Source organism: Taudactylus pleione, unplaced genomic scaffold (assembly GCF_031769625.1).
Source record: "Taudactylus pleione unplaced genomic scaffold, aTauple2 ptg000148l, whole genome shotgun sequence".
In the NCBI taxonomy this organism is placed as follows: Eukaryota; Metazoa; Chordata; class Amphibia; order Anura; family Myobatrachidae; genus Taudactylus; species Taudactylus pleione.
In genome coordinates this window covers 2,500,056-2,520,400 of record NW_028284550.1, presented here as the reverse complement: position 1 = coordinate 2,520,400, position 20,345 = coordinate 2,500,056, and the positions used below count along the sequence as shown (strand labels likewise).

Here is a 20,345-nt window from a genome sequence, read left to right as displayed (position 1 = left end):
GTGATGTCAGTAGGGCTGCCCAGAACGCCTCCATTTGCCCAGCCACCCCCCGCCCACAACATTGACAACATCGACAGCCGCCCCTTTTGGATGCGAGCGCCGGAGAGAGTGCTTTTTGCGCTCGCTCTGGGGCTTGCGCACGCCGTGGGTGCGCACTGCCTAACAATAACAATCGACCCGCTTGCGAGCGGGTCTGAATCAGGCCCAAAGTACATAGTGTATAGCAGTTGAGCCTTTGACAAGTGATTTTTTTTTTTTTAAAAGTCTCGGTAGAGGGTAGAGTTTGGGGTGGGGTCATGGGCATGGCCCCCAGCTGTATGGGATAGCACCATATAGTACATTACATCACCCACAGCTTGCTGCACAGACACGTCCCTGCCCTTGCTTGTTTTAGGTCTCCGGCTGTGATAGATTTCCTTTGACAAATACAGGAGTATATACCATAATGTATTGCTTTACATGTGTAGAGAGCTAACTTTTCATTGGTGACCCCAGTACTAGGCGTGGCATTACTAAAGCACGGAAGCAGGAAGTAGTTGCATCATTCTACTTCTGGGCGGCCTGCATGCAAGTTGGGAGATTTATTAATGGACATCAATCTAATTATTGGATGTTTCACACTAATTACACTAATTTCTCACACGGTTACTGGTGAGTAAACTGTTTACGTTATACCAGGTCTCATTTTATAGCCTTAAACAAAGTTATTATCTCGTCCCATTGAATGTTTAGTTTGCTTGTTTGAGCCTCTTTGTTTTTACTGACTTGCAGTATAGCAAGGGTTAAACTATGTTCTGCATATCTGTAGTAATGTACGCAGCTGTCTCTGAGATATGTAGTTTGACAAGTCGCTTCCTTTTCCTCAGAGTTAGGCCGTTTGCTGTCCCGTCTCTGATCACTCTCTACAAAGATAAACACGCTAAATAAAAGTAATCCGTCTCCCTCACCTGTACCCTTCCTCACGCTGCCTACTCTCTGCTCCCAGGACACTAGAATATAACTTCCCGCATGCTTCCCTGGCGTACAGAATACAGGCTGGGGCCTACTGATGGCCTCGGGCTATAGGCCCGTAGCCCAGAGTTTCCCAAACTCCCCCATTACAGTTCAGGTTTTAGGGATATCCATACTTGAGCACAGGTGACTTGATACATGCATGGATATCCTTAAAACCTGGACTGTAATGGAGCCGTTTGTGAAACTGTGCCGTGGTCCAAAAGATGTTTTCAGATGCCTTCAATGGATACCCGAATCTCTTAGCTATAGGTCAAAACAACATCAACTATATTAGTAAATAATAAAACATATATAAATCGTCAAAAGTGATATTTTTGAATTAAAAGGAGCAAAAACAAAAATAGAGCCACTATGCACTGGGACAAACCATGTAGCAATGCAGGGGGTGCAAATATTTTTATTGTTGTTCTCCTGCAAATACTGCGTTCTGCTGCATGTAGCGTTACACTGCCATTTAGAAGTTCAGCTAAATTGCCAGCTCTAATGAGTATATCCACTAAACTGCGGGTTTTCAATGCGGCTTTTGGTCGATTATTGTTTGTACGTAATGCCGATGTTCACGCAACTGAGCAATCATCTTGCCGACTGCGTATGCGTTGTGCTGGCTCTGCGCACGCGTCAAGGTACTTATGCGATCTCGCTCTCTGCGAGGATACAATCGCAAAGTGATTGACAGAAAGGGATCGTATGGAGGTGTCAACGGGGCATTGTTGGAAAAAACTTAGGCGTATCGGGGTAGTTGTCGGGACGTCTCTCTGCCATCAGCTGCGATCGTGTATGTAGTGAAACATGCATTGCTGTTGCCACAGCCAGTCTGCGTAGCGATAGGGATATCGTAGCAGTCGATGTTCCTCATTCTTGCGAATGAGTTTAAGATTGTTCCGCTGGGCGTCTGTCTTCTTTTCTGGGCGGCAACTTAACTTGCTAAGATTAGGGGTTCTGACTCCTACAAAAAAAAAATCGCAATTGCGCACAAACATGAATTAGGCCCTTCTGAATTTAAAACGGCAACAGAAATACTGTAAGTGCTAATTCAGGCTGGTTTTGTACTTATTTATTGGGTGCTGAGAGATCAGTTCTGTTTCCTTCTCCTTCTAGTTATTATTATTATTATTATCGTTTATTTATATGGCGCCACAAGTGTTCCGCAGCGCCTTACAAGGTACATATCCAAAAAGTGACTTACAGTAAAATACAATACAATGAAGGACAAGGACATGGATAATATACATTGATACATAGGTGGCCATAACACCCACATAAGCAGCAAAGCATAGGCACCAAGTGTTAGGTGTCCTAGTGGTGAGTAAGAGGTAGATGAACATATAGTAAGGAGAAGCACAAGAGGGTAGAGGGCCCTGCTCGCCAGAGCTTACATTCTCAAGGAGAGGGACAGACAGATGGGTGTGATACAGTTGGGGAAGACAGGGAGGAGGGAGCATGTAGTAGCAAGTTAGGATGAGAGCTGGAAAGCGTTGATGAAGTAGTGGGTCTTGAGAGTTATAGTATGTGTATATATCATGTGTATATATCATGGGATGTGTAACGTTTTCCTGACCACTTGTGTTATTTATGAGCTAAATATGTTAGTTTTTTAGACTCCCGACCCTACAGCATTAAGCTGGGTACATGGGAGCGATGGGTGTTCACAGAGCCGTAACTAGACTTTTTGGTGCCCTGTGCCAGAAAGAGCATTGGCGCCCCCCTAAGTTTTCAAAGGGACATAATGCACCCAAAAAAAGGCCATGGCTTCATGGAGAAGGGCCAGGGAAGAGATGGGAGAGGCCAGGAGATGCTGGGGATGAGATAAGCGGAAGCTACAAGTGAGAATCATAATAAACAGAAATTTGACAGGCCCAAACAGCGCCCACTACCCTAGCTATGGCCACAGGTGTTCGTTCCGACATCGGAACGAATGCTCTTGAATGGAGTTTGCTCGTACACCCTGGAACGAGTTAATGAATGACGGAACAATCACTGTTCCGTCCTTCATTAACTTACTACAGGTTGCTGGCGCTATCGCTAGGTTTGTTGTGCAGCATATCAAACCTAGCGACCGTCGCTAGCGGTTGCGGGAGCGCGTAATCACCAGTACACACTGAGCGATGTAGGCGATTTGTCGCTATGAAACGGGAAATCATCCCAACATCGCTCCAGTTGTACCCAGCTTTACACACACACACCGCTTTGTATGAGGCAGACTACAGCTAGTTGTGTGCTCATTTTGGACTGGCCACACTTGCTCTAAGTAGATTATTATAACAATACTTTGAATAAATGATCAAATAAGTCTAAGATTTACAGTAAGTCACCCATTTGTTTTATTATTCCCTTTCGTTAACTTAACTTAATCCTAAACCTAGAAATAAACACACTGACACATGTATATGGAATTGACACATGTATATGGAATTAAAAGAGGTCACAGCCAGAATTTATTGATCAAATTTAAATTTTAGAATAGGTGGCAAGAAGAAAGCAGTGCTCCGAGGCCACAGCCCGATGGATACCAATACAAATAAAAAGGGGGCGGATCGCCGCCTTGCACAGACTGACTGGGGGCAGTACCATCCTTCCCTAATTGGCACAGCATTGGTCCCTCCCTTGGAACAATGACCATGTCCCCCCTTTTAGGCGGTGACAAACTGGCCGCTCTCAAAGGAAGAATGCTACCACAGGCACTCCTGCACTAATAATAGGCACTGAGCACTGCTTCCCGCCAGGCTGCACCTCTACCTGTTGGGAGAAATCACAGACAAAAGCACAAACCAACAAATTAAGAATTATAGAAACCAGCTTACACGGGTGGATGGGTGGGGTTGAATAAACTGGAAAGAGGAAGATGGCTCCCTTCCCCAGACTATTTATATGGGACCTCTAAGCCCTCCCCTAAATCCTACCATAGGCTTATACTCCTCAAGTGACGAATGCAACCCCCCCCAGCTTTAACCATTAACTTACCTAACAAAATTACATATCAAACAGGGTGCTTATCTATCCTCAAACTTATTCAAGTATTCGGGATGCATTAAGTCACCCATTTGTTTTATTATTCCCTTTCGTTAACTTAACTTAATCCTAAACCTAGAAATAAACACACTGACACATGTATATGGAATTAAAAGAGGTCACAGCCAGAATTTATTGATCAAATTGAAATTTTAGAATAGGTGGCAAGAAGAAAGCAGTGCTCCGAGGCCACAGCCCGATGGATACCAATACAAATAAAAGGGGGGCGGATCGCCGCCTTGCACAGACTGACCGGGGGCAGTACCATCCTTCCCTAATTGGCACAGCATTGGTCCCTCCCTTGGAACAATGACCATGTCCCCCCTTTTAGGCGGTGACAAACTGGCCGCTCTCAAAGGAAGAATGCTACCACAGGCACTCCTGCGCTAATAATAGGCCGCCCATGAGCACTGTTTCCGCCAAAGCCCGGTTCGCAGAACCAGGCCCGCCACTAAAACTGTGACCCTCTTAAAATTAAAGTGAAAACTGCAGAGGTCACTGGTCACCGCTCTAGCCCCGCACCCGTGAGGTGTACCCCATCGGGCCTATGAAAGCTCTTCGCCCCGTAACATAAACTTGGGTATTGTATGACGCTTCCGCCAACGCTAAATGACAAGCGTACAATGGCCATATCCGTTCAATACCCACGAACGCGCCCAAATCATTGCCTCCCAAGTGGGGCCCCAAACTTCTCCTCTGCTGCCCATGGGGCATTTAGCAGGCACTTTCGGTGCATTTCTCGTAATCCTAACCAATGCAACTTACCCATTCACAACAAAATTTGGGCCTGTAATTCCAAAGGGTGCTGTCTATAGCCCAGTAAATATAGGAATTTTCCCACACCCGAGAGTTAGTTCACCTAGACAGAAATTGGCATTTATACAGACAGATATTGGTATTTATGCAGACAGAAATTAGTATGTATATAACAACAACAATCTAACCCCAAGGAAAGGGAAACAAATAGTTGGGTGACCCATCTGAAGATGAAAAACAGCAAAACCTCTTTGAGGGCAAAAAGCTGAAAATCCTTTCAGAATCCCTAGCGGCAGTAGGCATAAGGCCCCTGGGTTTCCCAACAAACTCGCAAGGAGCGCAACTACTTAATGCAACTTGTCCCCCTTTTAAATACGACTTCCACCGCCCTAGCTATAATATAATTCTGAAACACCCTCGCAAACTACGACCTGGACAAAGGGGGTTAGATTAACAAGGATAACCACTGCCCACCACCTGGAGGGCGAACCTTATTAAAGCAACTGGCCCAACAGGATCTGCATGCATCTGAATAGAAACCCATCGCTCCCTGGCCAGTTAATCCATCCTAGACCCATGTAATCGGCATAAAATCAATACCGGCTTATTAACCACCTTATTTTAACATTAAACCTGATAGCGCAGAAATCTTAGTAGCAGCAACTAGCTTGCCCATTCTAAAAGCCCTAAAGTAAGCTAATGAAAATGCTAAACTCAAAAAAGGGGGGGGAGAGGGGGCGCCTAGTACTTGACCAAAGCAACCCCTTTACTGGTCCAATCAAATCCTGCAATAGGGCTGGGTTGATGGGGCTCCACGTAACACCTGTGTTAGGATGCTCCCTTGCCCACCCTCTTGGTTAGTACTCTCTTGCCAACCCTATTAAATGCCTTGGTTAATACAAATTATTTGTCATAAAATCAATACCGGTTCCGCCAAACGTTCAACTTGGAAAATTATACTGGGTAACGCTGAAGATAAAGCAGCCTTGGAACGACCCCTGACATATCAGCTACAGACAAACTCTGCCATACAATCATCAATCGTCTGAAAACTCCCGCTCTTGGAAGCTAAAAACCTTGCCAATCGCACAAAAACCGGCGTGTAGGTCTTAATGTACTTGGTGCCAATGACTTCAGTGTGAGGCCCTTGATGCCGGCGCACCGATCCGCCAGGCATGGAAGGGGAAGGATAAACCATGTAAATTAGCCGGAGACGCAAGCAAATGAAACCTGTCCCACTGAACGATATAAGAAGTCTGCTATCTCATTAGCAACGCCCGAAACATGCCATGCCCTAACTCAGTATTCCGTACACACATAGCAGTGTAAATGCCTAACAACCGTGAGGCCGGATCTAAGTCCGTCCTTAATTAGTGCCTGCCGATACCACACCTAAGTTATCACCAAAACAGGATTCGCCTATTGCAAAGCTTGCTGGACCGCAGTTCGACCGCCACTACAATTGAAAAAATCTCAATAAGGATGTTCCTTTCTAGGCCCTGTCCCCACAAGAAACTGGCCAAGGTTCCGCGCCACACTCCCCTTTAAATGCACCACTTAAGGAAACAGGACGCATCTACAACAGTCTAAGTTCGGACTTGGCTACGGTTGACGCGTGCAGAACTGTACTCCATTGAATTTGTGCATAAAAACCAAACAACTGCGCAGAATCTCCAGTCCGCTCCAGATGGACGCATATGAGGTGACGAGGCTTCCTACCCCCTGCTGTGGCTCCCTCTAGCTGTCTACTGAAAAACCAACCTCTATGTATGACTCTAAATGCCAAACTGAGGGGGCCCAACAGCGACTGCAACTGTGCTAGCAAAAACCTTTTTCACCAAAATGAAATGCTACTAGCAACTCCCCAAAACGCCACGCCTTCGCCATAGGCAAGCGCCATAATCCTATCAATGTATCGATTTCTATGTCCAAATAAGATATGCGCATAACTGAACTCTCCTTCCTGTCACTAGGCACCGGGGCTCCCGTAACAACGAAACTAAGGAATTAATTAAATACTGGCAAAACTCAGGTATCTACTAGCCCCTTAACATGAAAACATCCAGGTAGCGGGACACTATGTCCTATACCCGCCTGGACACACTACTGCAAAAAGTACTAAAACACTCAAATAAAGTACACGAAATGGAAAGGCCAATCGGCCGGCATGTCAAAACAGTCATCTTAACCACGAGGCCATAAGGGCTTTCCCTCTGTCTAACATAATAAAGCCATGCAACTCCAATCCCCCAATATTTAAAGGACTCGGGGTGAAATGGGCAGCAGTCGAAAAGCAGTTTCGATATCTGCCTTAGCTAGTAGAGCCCTCCCCCCGAAACGTCGCACCATTTCCAGTGCATATCTGCAAGATTGTTAAACGACGCAGTGATCTGACAGATATTTTGTATGATTGCCCAACCCTTCCATTTGGGTAAGACTCTGTAATTCCTTCTACGACGCCCCTTAGAAGGCGATACACCAAACCCTCTAAAAAGGGGGGGGAGCAAAAGATGCCGCACCTGCGCCCCCACCTGACTTCCGCCTCCACTTTACTCCTAACGACTTCTGGATGGTCATGTGCCGCTTTCAGATTCCTCCTAGAAAACCTGGATAACTCAAACCTCGGATATCGCCCATGTCAAAGGTAACGCAAACCCAAGCCAAAACCTTGCAACAAAAAAGGCAGCTTCCTCCCAAGGGGGTTAACGACCCAACCAGCTCTTCAACAAAACCACAAAACAATCAGCGATGGTGCTTTTCGGAACACCTCCGTGCTGCATCGCGCAGCGATGGTGCTTTTCCGCACACCTCGGCTGGGAGACCAAGACCGCAGAGTATGCGATATGTCTGTATCCACAGCCTGCCCTTCATGACACTGCGCGTTATTACCCGCATAGCACTACCCGCAGCTGATGCCCGCAGATCTGGGCAGGCCAGAAAGGGCTGCTTCTGACCAGCCGAGGAATCTGCGGGCGAGCTAGGCAGAGTGATCGAGCAAGCCGAACGTCGACGTCTTTGAAACCTAGTTGAAACAATGCCTGCCCCTCCTGTTGTATCTGGACTCAAGGTAGCCCGCCTGAAAAACATACATACCCGTCGCCAATTCTGGTATGAATGGAGAGCTTCCTCCGCTACTACTCGCGCTGACTTAGCCTAATCTAAAACCTTTGCGCTTCGGCCGTAAACGCCAACATAGCCACAAATTTACCCTTCTTTAAGCGCTCTCTACTTTAAACCTTAAACCCCTAAGGATGGCCGTATTCACGCAGTGAACCATAACCCCCGCTGCTTCCGGCACCTTAGTTGCCGACACTGTGGTAGAACTCTAAGGGCTCTCCTGCTTCCTTTTAAACTTGTGCACTAAGCAATGCATGAGCTTGTGCGGCCTTTCAGATGCACTGGAAGGATCACTAGAAACATCAGTGGATGGGGAATGTGTGCTGCGTGAATGGGTTAACACCATGCTCACCGGATCCTGACGCGTAAGGACCAGCCCCTGCCTCCTGTGTGTTCGCCAACAGTCCCTCGCTGCGCAGTGCGCCCACCACGACTTGACTCGACGATATCACCATACTATCCGTCCACGGGACCTTGACAACGTGCTTGGAAGACTCCGAAAAAACACAACCTGGGGGCTTGAAACAATCATAGGTGAAACCAAAGGAACAGCAGGTCCCCCCGCAGGGATGCCTGGTGTGCCAGGGACCCGGGTGGGAACGCTGGTAGTTGGGGGCGGAAGGAGAAGTGGGGGTTGTGGTGTGCGTGTTGCTTGCATGCACGCGGCTGCGGGGGGGGGGGGGGGGCGGCTGCTGCGCCTGGTAGAAAGGTGAAAAAATAAATAAATCTTGGGGGGGGGGGCGAACTGGTACTGGGAGGGAGGTGGTGGCTGGTGGTACATGGGCAGGGCCGGAAGTTACAGGGTGGAAAAATTGTAAGGAGGGGTTGCGTGGAGACCCTATAGCGGGAAAATAAGGGGACCAGTCAGGCTGCTGCACCCCAAATATAATTGGAGGGAGAATAGGGGGGGGTGTGCTGAGCGTCAAATGCCCGAATGCGAAGGGGTGTAAGCCCCCCTATGGGTGCCGGGGAAACTGATCCCAGGAAGTTGCTGGGTGCTGTGCCTGCTTTCCCAGTGATGTGGGACCGCGCAGGGGGGGCACGCTATGTGGGGGGGCCTTGGGGATAAACAATAGTGGGTAGTATTGCGGGGGCAGTGCTCCCTGCCGCAGCTGTGTAAAAGTAAAATGGCCGCCGCAACCATGTGGGCGGGGCCAGCTGCCGATGCAGGGCGCGGGCTGGCCAGGTACAGCGGGGATTGAGCCGGGGAATTGTGGCTGCCTGCGCTACTCGCAGCACTGCCGGAGAGCCAAGCAGCCATGATGGGCGGGAGGGGCGCGGGGGTGCCTGGAGCCCGCTGGCCAGAAGCGGGGACCCGGGCTGAGGCGGCATCGCGGCCGGAAGCAGGCCGCAACCGGTGCTTGGAAGGGGCACTGATTCACAGGTAAGGGGGATAGCAGCCTGCATCAAGCGGCGTGGGCGCGGGAGGGATCAGGACACGGGGCCTGGGCAATGTCAAGGCGGGGAGGAGAGGGGGGGGCTCTGGTGGACAGCTGGGGGTGAGGGAAGGGGAGCAGGGGAGGGAAAAGAAAAGAAAAGAGGGGAACCGGTGTTTAAAGAAAAGGAGAGGAAAGAAATAGAATAAGAAAAGCAGGAGATAAAAAAGACACAGGATTGATGCAAGACAAACAGATGAAGAAGTGAATAAACAATAAAAGACAGACATGTATAATACAATATGTATGACACTTAGCCAGCCTGGTTGTTGAATAAACTGGAAAGAGGAAGATGGCTCCCTTCCCCAGACTATTTATATGGGACCTCTAAGCCCTCCCCTAAATCCTACCATAGGCTTATACTCCTCAAGTGACGAATGCAACCCCCCCCAGCTTTAACCATTAACTTACCTAACAAAGGGCCTGATTCAGAGCCGTTCGCTATTTGCGGTCGTTCGTTCAAAAACAAGGGGTGGCTATTCAAATGATCCGTTCGCAAATTGCAGTCTGTTCACACCTCTAAGTCTGAACGAGCGAGCAAAACATACGCTCGTTTATTTGTTAAAAACGCCCCCTGGCCGCACGCACCATACGTCATGTCCGCTATTTATTAGATTAATCGAGTACATCGACCAGCGTATGAACTGCTCGCTATTCTTGTGGTTGGTTTTTGCTACCACAATTTTGCGAACAGTTCTGGCTTAAAAAAAACCCAGTGACGTGGTCAATGACGCTGCTGTTTTAAATATGCACACCCATAAAACGCCCGTTTTGACCTTTAAGCACGCCTGCGTTCTGATTTCCACTCCCCGTTTTCAAGCACCTTCCCCTGTTACCACCCACATACGCCTCATCCTGTCACTCAAATTATCAGGCATTCGCTATTTTGCGAGCACATGAATTTCGGCCGCACTGACTGGTTCGAGCATGCGTATAACGATCCGTACGCATGCGCAGATGTGCGAACATCGCTCGGAACGAGCGTACTGCCGCTAGCGAGTGGCTCTGAATGAGGGCCAAAATTACATATCAAACAGGGTGCTTATCTATCCTCAAACTTATTCAAGTATTCGGATGCATTAGTACTCAATGCACACACTTTAGGGTGTACATGGTAAACACATATCCCAAAGGCGTACATAGGTGACTAAACCCATAGAAATTAAAGTGCACCGTAACTTCTCATTTCAAATGTAAGTACATTATGCCCATGATAACATCGGGGATAGGAGGGTAAGGCAAATAGCTTACTGAATGTGATTGGCCAAGTGGGTGTAGGCTGTAGAGAAATACAGATGGTCGCCGGCTCCATTAAATACACAGGGATGTACAGTAGCTACCAACCGGGATGCTGGCGTACAGAATATTGGCGCTGGAATTCCGACAGCAGTTGGAATCCTGGCGCCACAATCTCTACCGCCGGCATCCTGACTAAGTATTAGGGTTCGGTTTAGGGTTAGGCACTAGGGGGGGAGGGTTAGCATCAGGGGTGTTTCTTTGCCCAGCAGCGCACTGAACTGTACGCGGTCGGCGCCGACGTTAGACTCTGGGCACTAGAGAGCACCCAGAGTCTATAGAGTATGCTCAGGGCACCGGGAAAATGGCTGCCACTGTCATTTTCCCGGTACTGCGCATGCACAATTGACAGGAAAATGGCTGCGGCGGCCATTTTCCAGTCATTTTTACAGTGCTGGACTCCCGCTCCGACGTAGTCTCCATAGAGTTAAGTAATACTATGGGTGCAGGGTGTGCGGTATGGGGCCCCCCTGGACCCAGGGGCCAGTGTCCCCCGCACACCCTGCACCCATTATAGATACGCCCCTGGTTAGCATACTTACCTTCAGGATTCTGACTGCCCGGAATGCTGCATTCAGTGTTCTGACCCAATTCATCCATATAGCCGAGGTGCTCCTGCCTGCAGAACCGCAAAGCAAAAATCATTTATTCTAGAGTCGCCATCCACAGAGGGGGCCTGCAGCTCTGATGTCTCTTTCTCCTCCAGTTACCCGGTGAGCGGAATGGAAGAGAGCAGGCGACAAAACATAGATACTTATGGTTTATGGCCGACCGTGTGGGTGGCTGGTCATCACCATGATCTCATAATGTTGGGCCTATGTTTATGTGGAGTTCTGGGGATGTTCTCACATCCGCACCATTGTTGATCTGGTCCTGCCCATATTGTGTGCACAGAACTCAGTGCAGATGTTGCACGCATCATTGCGACCTGACTCTATCCGTACGCTTGGCTTCATAGCCGTCTCATTAACCCTTCCACTAGATATATACTGCAGTAGGTGCAGAAGGTCCACCTGAGAGCAGGCTCATATATGTGTACACACAACACTGCATAGCCCTCACATCTGTCATCGCACCCTAAACGCGCACTCACTGAGCTTAGCCCAAAGCAAACACCTCTTTACCACCTACAGTAGTTACACCCCAACTACCGAGTTGTGTAGGATTGTGCAGTGATTGTATTTATGTTCACTCTGTTCTGAATTGTACGCAGTGCATACACACGCAATACATGTCCACAAAACTGTTGGAAATGTGTGTACAGGTTTGTAGGACGTCGATTCCTGGCCTCGCATGCTGGCCAGCCTTCAAAAGATTGAGACTTATACCCCATTCAGACATACGACCCGGGAAATTTCCTGCTCAGAATTTCTCCTGTGTAAATTCCCGGGTATTTGGTAGAGACCCCCCTTTCACACTACAGCGTCTACCCGGGAAATTCCCAGGTAGACCCCTTTCAGTCATAAGCCGGATTTTTAGTTTTTAATATTAGCTGCCTCTCCTCTGCCATTACTAGCCTATCCCCTCTCTGGCTGCCGCTGATGATGTCATCATCATGCAGCAGCCAGCTGACCAATCACTGCAGCCATTTTATTAATTTTATTTTACTATTATTAAATTATTTATTTTTTTACGTTTCTGCCCTGGTGGTCCAGCGGGAGTGCGGGCGGCCCACTATGGCAGAGACCTGTCGGCGATCTCCAGCGCCGGCGGGTGTCCCCGGCATCCGGCTGGGGTTTTCTGTGCAGCAGCAGTGCTGAGCGTCCTATAGGATGCTCTGCGCTGCCAACTCAGTGTAAAAGCTGCTTGGTGCAGCCCGGGAACAGTAAATTCCCGGGTAGCACCATTCAGACACAAGCAGGATAATTTCCCGTAACTTAAGTCCCGGGAAATTCCTTGGTGGATTGAAGGGTCGGCTATTCCTGGTGTTCCCGGCTAGGTACCTTTCAGACATACGCGGCAACCCGGGAATTTGGCTGAGGCAGGCCAAATTCCCGGGATTCTCGGCATGCCTGAAAGGGGTATAACTCAGCTGGCCGGCACCATCCAATGGTCGCGATGGAGATCCCACACTGCAACCTCAGATGCAGCAGGGGGGTGTTAGACACCTCCGACTGCAATTGCATTTTAGCAAGGACGGAATAGCAAAATTGCTAGTGTGCGGCTTGGCAGTTCCGTCATCTGCTAAATCACCCCCTTAGTGCCTAGTGTCAGGGTCTTTTTACCCCACCACCATTTTTTGCCTCCTGTATACAGGTGCCGATATTTGTAGCCCCTGCAAACATCATTTGAGCCATTGCATAGGAATGCCTATTTAACAAGTAACCCGATTTTACTGCTACCTCTGCAAGAACTGTGCTCTAATCGCAACAGAATAAATCCCTGAATTAATACTTTATTCTTAGGAGAAAAAAAGTATTTTTCTCATATTGTAAAGTTTTTCTTTTTAAATATTTTATAACTATTTACAATTGTATCTATTTTGATGCCATATTTATTTCTTTTTGTTTCAGTGGAACCGAGACCAATACCTAGAAGCGGTAAGTACAGTATTAATATCATCCATCTCATTTTTATTGAAAATATGTTATATTTCTAATTGAAAAAAAACTGTAATTAAACATTATCCGTTTACAGTAATTTGCAGATTATTGTTTATTTGACAAACACATAAAGGAACGTGCGCAGATTAGAATGACTGACGTTGAACAAAAGTGACCTGTTGTGAAAACCGTCTGCGCAAAAACAGCAGCTTTTCTGAAGCCACGATAGTATACAAGTCGGGGAGGAACAGCTCCAGCTTTTAAGTGATACACGATTTTAAGCACATCTTATAATTTCGGGATGTAGTCAGCATCCCGGCTTACGAGATGCTGACTGTCTAATTACTGGCGCCGGAATCCCGAAGGTAAGTATTGGGGGTTAGTTTTAGGCAATAGGGGGAGGGTTAGAGTTAGGCATCGGGGAGGGTTAGGCACCGGGGAGGGAGGGTGAGGGTGAGGCACTAAGGAGGGAGGTTAGGGTTAGGCACTGGGGATGGTTAGGGTTAGGCACTGGGGAGGGAGGGTTAGGGGTTAGAGTAGGAAAGGGGGGGGGGTTGGCATGCTGAACAACAAGCGTCTGTATGCTAGCCCTTTCGGGATGCCGACGTCGGGATTCTGACAGCCAGGACCCCGAGCGCTGGCATCCAGTACCCAACCCATAATTTCTACTAGATTACATTTTAAGTAGCTTCTGAGTTGTTGCCATGAGTAACACCTCCAGGTTTCCATTCTAGAAGATTTGAATAATGCCCCCCCCCCCCTTAGACATCAGGGGTCTTGGCGTACTATTTGCAGATACCTTTTAGAACATGCAAGAAGTAGAGAAATAAATTAGAGAAAAGCTATACTCATTGTCTTCAGTTGTTGGAGTCTAGTTTTTCTTTTGTTTTTAAATAACGCTCTGTTTCTTATGGTAAATTTAGATGTCATATTAGAGTGTAATGATGAGCTGGTTTGTATGACAGTACGCGATCTTACCATTACACAGGTATCTTCTGATTGCACAGAGACCTTTATATATATCTTCCTCCAGCTGCACCTTGTGTGTCCCCAAATGGTTCTCTCTCTGCCAGTGCAGATTTTTTTTTATATATATATATATATATATATATATATATATATAACAGGCAATGACTGTGTCAAATGTCTCATATACTTCAATGCCTCTACTGCATTGGTCTAAATTAGGTAATATTTAGAATTTAATGATAACTTTGCCATATGATTCTTAATACAAATTGCAAACCCCTTTTACAGTAGGGTGACTCTTTTCCATCCAGTACATGTAATGGTTTATAGAGAATACTGTCTACCCATATGTGTTTCCCCAAGCCACCCCTGGTAGATCCCCTCTTCAATCTAGAAAAAAGACTCAGGTAGAGGCACCGCCTGCAGAAGTGATATAAATATAGATAATGAGTCTCTGTGTGACCTGTCCCCTACACATTAAGCAGGTGAGCAGGAGTTACACTTATATATCTTTTATTTCTGTACCAGCTTGTTGTGAACTTATACCAGCCACATTACAGTATGTCCTTGTGGCAACCGAGCACCAGTGAGTACATCGTGGACTATGGGAAAAGGGGCTGCTATAGGTGAATTGAGTGTCTACTGTTAACGTTAATGAGCAGAGGGGATCATGGGATGCAAGCCAGTCTATACGGTACAGAAGTGTGGAGTCATCGGCAGCACAGACAGCACAGAACTGCCCCCTCTGCCGGTTTCACTGAACCTGGGGGATTCTCAACAGAAATTATCGTGAAAGATTCCAAAAAAAAGATCATTGTCACAGTAAGAAACACCTTATAAAGAAGCACAGGATCCATGTAAGATGCAGAAATTGTTATCAGTGTGGTTTTTTTCTATTTTACTGTCTCTCTTATTTCGAAATATAATTTAAATAAATTGTAGTAAGTGATAAATTCAGCAGCAATGCATTTCTTTGTGGAGATTCTTTTTTCTGTATATTCTGATTACACCAAACACGCAGCTGCCAGCTCCGGCGGCTGTGTGTTTGGCAGTGTGTAGCGCTGACCGAACTCCGTCCGGTCAGCGCTACACTTGACTCGAGTATAAGCCGAGGGGGTACTTTTTCAGCACATTTTTTGTGCTGAAAAACTCGGCTTATACTCGAGTATATACTGTAGATAACAGAAACCGACATAAAATAAGACCTACATGTAACAGTAACATACATATAACAGGTCATACATGTAACAGGGACATACAGATGTGTCCACATACATCTTACTTCCTTGTGTGTTTAAACAGCCATTCCAGTTGCACCATGTTGTGGCGTGACTCGGTAACTGCGAGCATATATTTATGCAACTTTTTACCTTCAAATATGTCTTATTTGCAGTGTGATGTGAATTGGACGCACAAGCAACTTCTGCTGATCAAAATGATTTGCGGCATGTCTAAATTCTGTGTGTGACTGCAGCTGTATCTGCATACTAAGTGCTACGTTACAGTGTCCCAGCAGCTTTGCCGAGATGCCAGTGTATGTGATTAGAGGCTACAAAGACATGTCTGCAGCAGGTGTTTAATTGCTTGGAGTCTCCCTAGTTGCTCTCCTATGTGCAGTAACATACGGTACCTGTAACTCACTTCACTTGCATGGGGTTGGTCTTAATTGATGTTTTGTTACTGGTCTGTGTTATAAGGGAGCCAGGCCTTCACCTCTTTGTCCGTTATAGCTTCATGCCTTGGTGTAAGCATGCTTATCTGAGTGCCTGGTGAATTCTCTGCACTGCTGGTGTGTTGAATATCATTTGTGCTTTCCACTTTGATCCATTGTCTTCTGCTTCCTGCATCACCTGTTAACTATCACGTTAGTTAATATTGGAAAAGTGCAATTTGTTTGCAAGTACTATTATCAAGCTGTTTAAAACTCTAGATGTTTTTGTCAAAAATGAGTTTATTATACAGTCTCATTATACTCAAATTTGTTATTCTGCTAATCCATTAACCCTGTGATCATCAGATAATTGTATAAACCTCTACTAACCTGTGTTTTTAAGATCTGGCGGCATCTCAATACCGGTGATAGCATCTCTCTCTATAGGAAAAGGGTGGTTGTTATAGGCAGAAGACCTCTGTAGTGTGGTGCTAGTGGTTTTATGCAATTGCTCAGGTGTACCATAACACATGTCTGTAAACTTGAATAAAAAAGAAAATCAACCAGTACTTACACAGTGGTGATCTTATGTTCCCGCCTAGCAGTAATAAATAACATTTTTACCATGGTAAAACAGAGATAATTAACAGAACATGTATGAAAGTATGGTAAAAGAACATAATTGAAATAAACTATTCACTAGACCAGTGGTTCACAAACTGTGCACTGTGGCACCCTGGGGTGCCTCAGGTTGGTGGTCCAGTAAAAAAATCTAATTATTTATGGCCAATGTAATACAAATAAGTGGACAAACAGAAGCACAAACTTGTTACCCACTACATAAATGGACCTAAGGATGACAGGTAAGCACAATTTATTCACTTACTAAATTTTTCTGAATTTCTCATAACAAACTTTTGGCTTAGGAGTGTCGTGAATACAATTCTGATATACTAGGGCACCACAATTCAGAAAAGTTTGGGAACCACTGCACTAGACCTATTATTCTGTAAGTAAAAGCTGTATGGCTCATTAAAATTAGTATTTTAACCAAAATATGAAACTGGCATCAAAACGTGGCTTTTCCCCCCATATATGCATTTAGTACTGTATATTCTGATCTGGACCCATACTTTAAGAGATACCAAGTCGCCAACGGCCGACATTGTCAGCACAAATAAGTGAAAAACACTATGTAAATCAGTGGGGGCCTTGTTGAAAGTACCTAGAAAAAGTGGTGTTGCCTATAGCAACCAGTTTTACTACAGTTTAGAAAGTGAAAGTAAAAGTCAAATAAAATTACAGACTCCAGGTTGCTATGGGCAACACCTCCTGTTGCAGGGAAGTTTTCACAAATGCCCTCAAATATGTTCTATACTAGTTTGCTCTCTATTGGTGTGATTCAATTGTTTGCGCCTGCACCTGATGGTGCCGGGTGCCCGACAGAGGAATTCAATCGTTGCTCTGTACAGGTGCGTATAGCCGCAGGAGCACACATTTCCGTTCGCAGTCCCCGGGCAGGCGAGCAGAAATCTGCGATAAGTTGAGATCCTAAACTGGAGTCTGGGCGCCCAAAGCAGGACTTTAGACTGGTTTAACCGCTTTATTGTGCTAAGCCCTGTCTACTTGGGCATGACATATGCATGGGCACCCAAAAACAACTGACTATCGCACCCTGATCTCCCGTCACTTTAGACATGGGGTGACGCAATTGTTTTATAGCACCCTATGGGGCATATTCAATTGGGGGCGAGAAGAGCAATAATTCCGCACCTGTGAGATTTTTCCTGCAGGTGCGGCAATATTTCTATTTTGAGCGCCGGGGGGGTTTTATTCTCGCACCTCTAGAGTCCAGAGCAAGTGTGATTTTTTTTTTTCTAAAATAGTTAATTTTAGGAAAAATCAATGGGACTTGCTCTGGGACCTCGGCGACACCCCCCCCCCTGAGGACTAATTCAGCAATTGGATGTTTCCAATTGGCTTAATTAGTCCTTACTTACTTACCTTCTGCAGTGCTGTCTTCTGCATATCCTTTAAATAAATTATCTTCCAATCATGTGACCTATAGGCCATGGTTTTACACGTTGCATATCTAATCATCTTATGGTGATGCAGTTTATAGACCGGCGAACGAAATGCTGCCGGTCTATATCCCGACAGGAGAAGCCCGGCGGGGGATTTAAGATAGGTGCCGAAATACTGACGCCTATCTTAATCCCATCACCGGAATGCCAAAGGATGACAGCCTGAATGAGGCAAGTCCGGGGGGTCCTTAGCGTTAGCTGCGCAGGGGTCGTTTTTAGGTAGTGTAGAGGGGTTAGGTTTTGGTTTTGGGGGGTTAGGGTTAGGCACACCTAGGGGTGGGGGGGTTAGGATTAGGCAGCCTTGGGGGTAGGTTAGGGGTAGCCAGTGGCATCACAAGGTGGGTGCGGGGGGTGCGGCCCGCACCCGGGTGCCATCCGCCGAGGGGTGACACCAAGGTGCAGGCTCCCCCTCAGTGTCGGGAGCCGGGTTCTGCACTATAGCACTAAGTGCAGCGCTCGGCTCCTGTCAGTGAGGGAGCCGACACTGTCCATGCCCGCACCTCCTGCACCCCCCACCCCATTGATACATAATGTATCATACATACATTTTTTACCACGGTCACGGCAGGATAAGCGCCGTGAGGCCACGCCCCTCCCGAAGGTCCGATATGCGAGACCACGCCCCCGACACACCCCCTCCCAAAGACCATGCCCCCATTTTGGCGGTTGCAACGCGCATGGTGTCCCTCCCCGCACTGGGTGTCACCGCGGGGAGGGACGCCACTGGGGGTAGCCCCCCCCCTCCCCAGGAGGGTTAGGTTTAGGGTGCGGGAATGGGGAGCTAGGTTTAGGCACTGCCAGGGGGATTTTAGGGTTAGGCACCCCTAAGGAAGGGTTAGGGGGGGAGGGAAGGGTTGGGGTACTTACCAGCAGGCGTCTGGATCTCCTCCTGTCGGGATTTGAAACAGCCGCCGGTATTTCATACCGATTCCTTCTTATGTGTTATAAAGTCTAAAAGGACCCTAGTAGAGCGGGTTATTATTTTGCTCCTCTAACAGTTTAATAATGTTATATCTCTATTGGATTGTCTTGTCTAGACCTTAATATCTTCTTTTGTTGTACTGTATGTACAGTATACTACTGCCTGAATTGTATAACTTCTTCCCTTTACAAATACAGATGTTCATGAACCCTAATTGTCCAGAGATTTCCTTTAGAAACTGGACAGACTACTATCTACCTTGACCCTGAAGAAGTTGATTGAGATCAGTGAAACGCATTAGACTAGATTACCTTTTAATCTTGGACTTTGAGATTTATATTTAGACCCTCTATACCTCAGGCGATGGTGGTCTCCTTAGGAAACCCCACATTGGACTTTCAGCTATTGACTGCAGCTGTGAATGCTAGAGCGTTACATGTACACTGGTTACACATCTGGAGGTCTCTATTAAGGAATATCCGCACTGGACACCTTCATCATCCCCAAACCATTGTCCTGTGATGCCCTATGACTGGCCCCATAAAGAGTTCAGCATGGCTAATCATTCAGACACAGATGTTACACTCCTAACCTATATTGTACGGGTCCCTCCTCTGTTTGCCAGCTGACATAATCAATTACACACAGTTCGAACTAAGGCCCTGATTCAGAGCCGGACACTCTGACAGAGCGCTCGCTCTGAATCAGGGCAGCTAATGCGAGCGGCCAGGATGATGGTCACGATGGTCAAAGACCATCACGACCATTGGGCTTGCGACGAGACCCTTGTGGTAGGGTCTCGTGGCTGCAAGCTTTCCCACTGACATCACTTGTGATGTCAGTGGGGCCGCCCCCAGACGGTAGGCGTTCTTATGGGAACACCTCCGTCTGGGCAGCCACCCCCCCGTCCCGCCCACCAAAGGGGGTGTGCTGTCACTCAACATCAACAGCACGTCCCCTTTGGTGCGAGACCCGGAGCGACGGCTTGCCCATCGCTATCCGGGTCTCGCGCATGCGCACGATGGAGCCGGCTCCATCGTGCACATGCGCTCTGGGCCACCATCGATCCGGTTGCGAGCACTCAGCGCTTGTGACTGGGTCTGAATCAGGTCCTAAGGCCTTGCTCTGAATCAGGGCGGTTTTTTTTTGGGTGTGCGGCCTCCTGGCCGCTCGCATAGCTGTGGGTGACCACCCACAGCTATAGTGAGCGGCCAGGTTGATGGTCACGATGGTCAAGACCATCGCGACTAAGGGGCTTGCGACGAGACCCTTGTGGTAGGGTCTCATGGCCGCAAGCCCCAGAGAGATTTTGGCTCTAACAGAGCCGGAATCTCTCCACTGACATCAATCGTGATGTCAGTGGGGCCGCCCCCAATTGGTAGGCGTTCACATGGGAACGCCTCCGTTTGGGCAGCCACCCCCCCCGGCCTGCCCACCATAGGGGGCGAGCTGTCACTCAACATCGACAGCTCATACCCTTTGGTGCGAGACCTGGAGCAACGGATTGCCCGTCGCTAGCCGGGTCTCGCGCATCCGCATGACGGAGCC

General features: G+C 47.4%; 1 protein-coding gene across 1 annotated transcript in view; it reads left to right on the top strand.

Moving 5' to 3' along the window:
• The first annotated feature begins 563 nt into the window (after nucleotides 1-563).
• LOC148522291 (uncharacterized) overlaps nucleotides 564-20,345 on the top strand; it is a 105,876-nt gene continuing 86,094 nt past the window's right edge. The window contains exons 1-2 of the mRNA XM_088474175.1: nucleotides 564-651; nucleotides 13,142-13,168. Of these exons, the coding sequence (XP_088330301.1) occupies nucleotides 588-651; nucleotides 13,142-13,168 (91 nt within the window). The 5' untranslated portion in view covers nucleotides 564-587. The remainder of the gene's footprint in view (nucleotides 652-13,141; nucleotides 13,169-20,345) is intronic.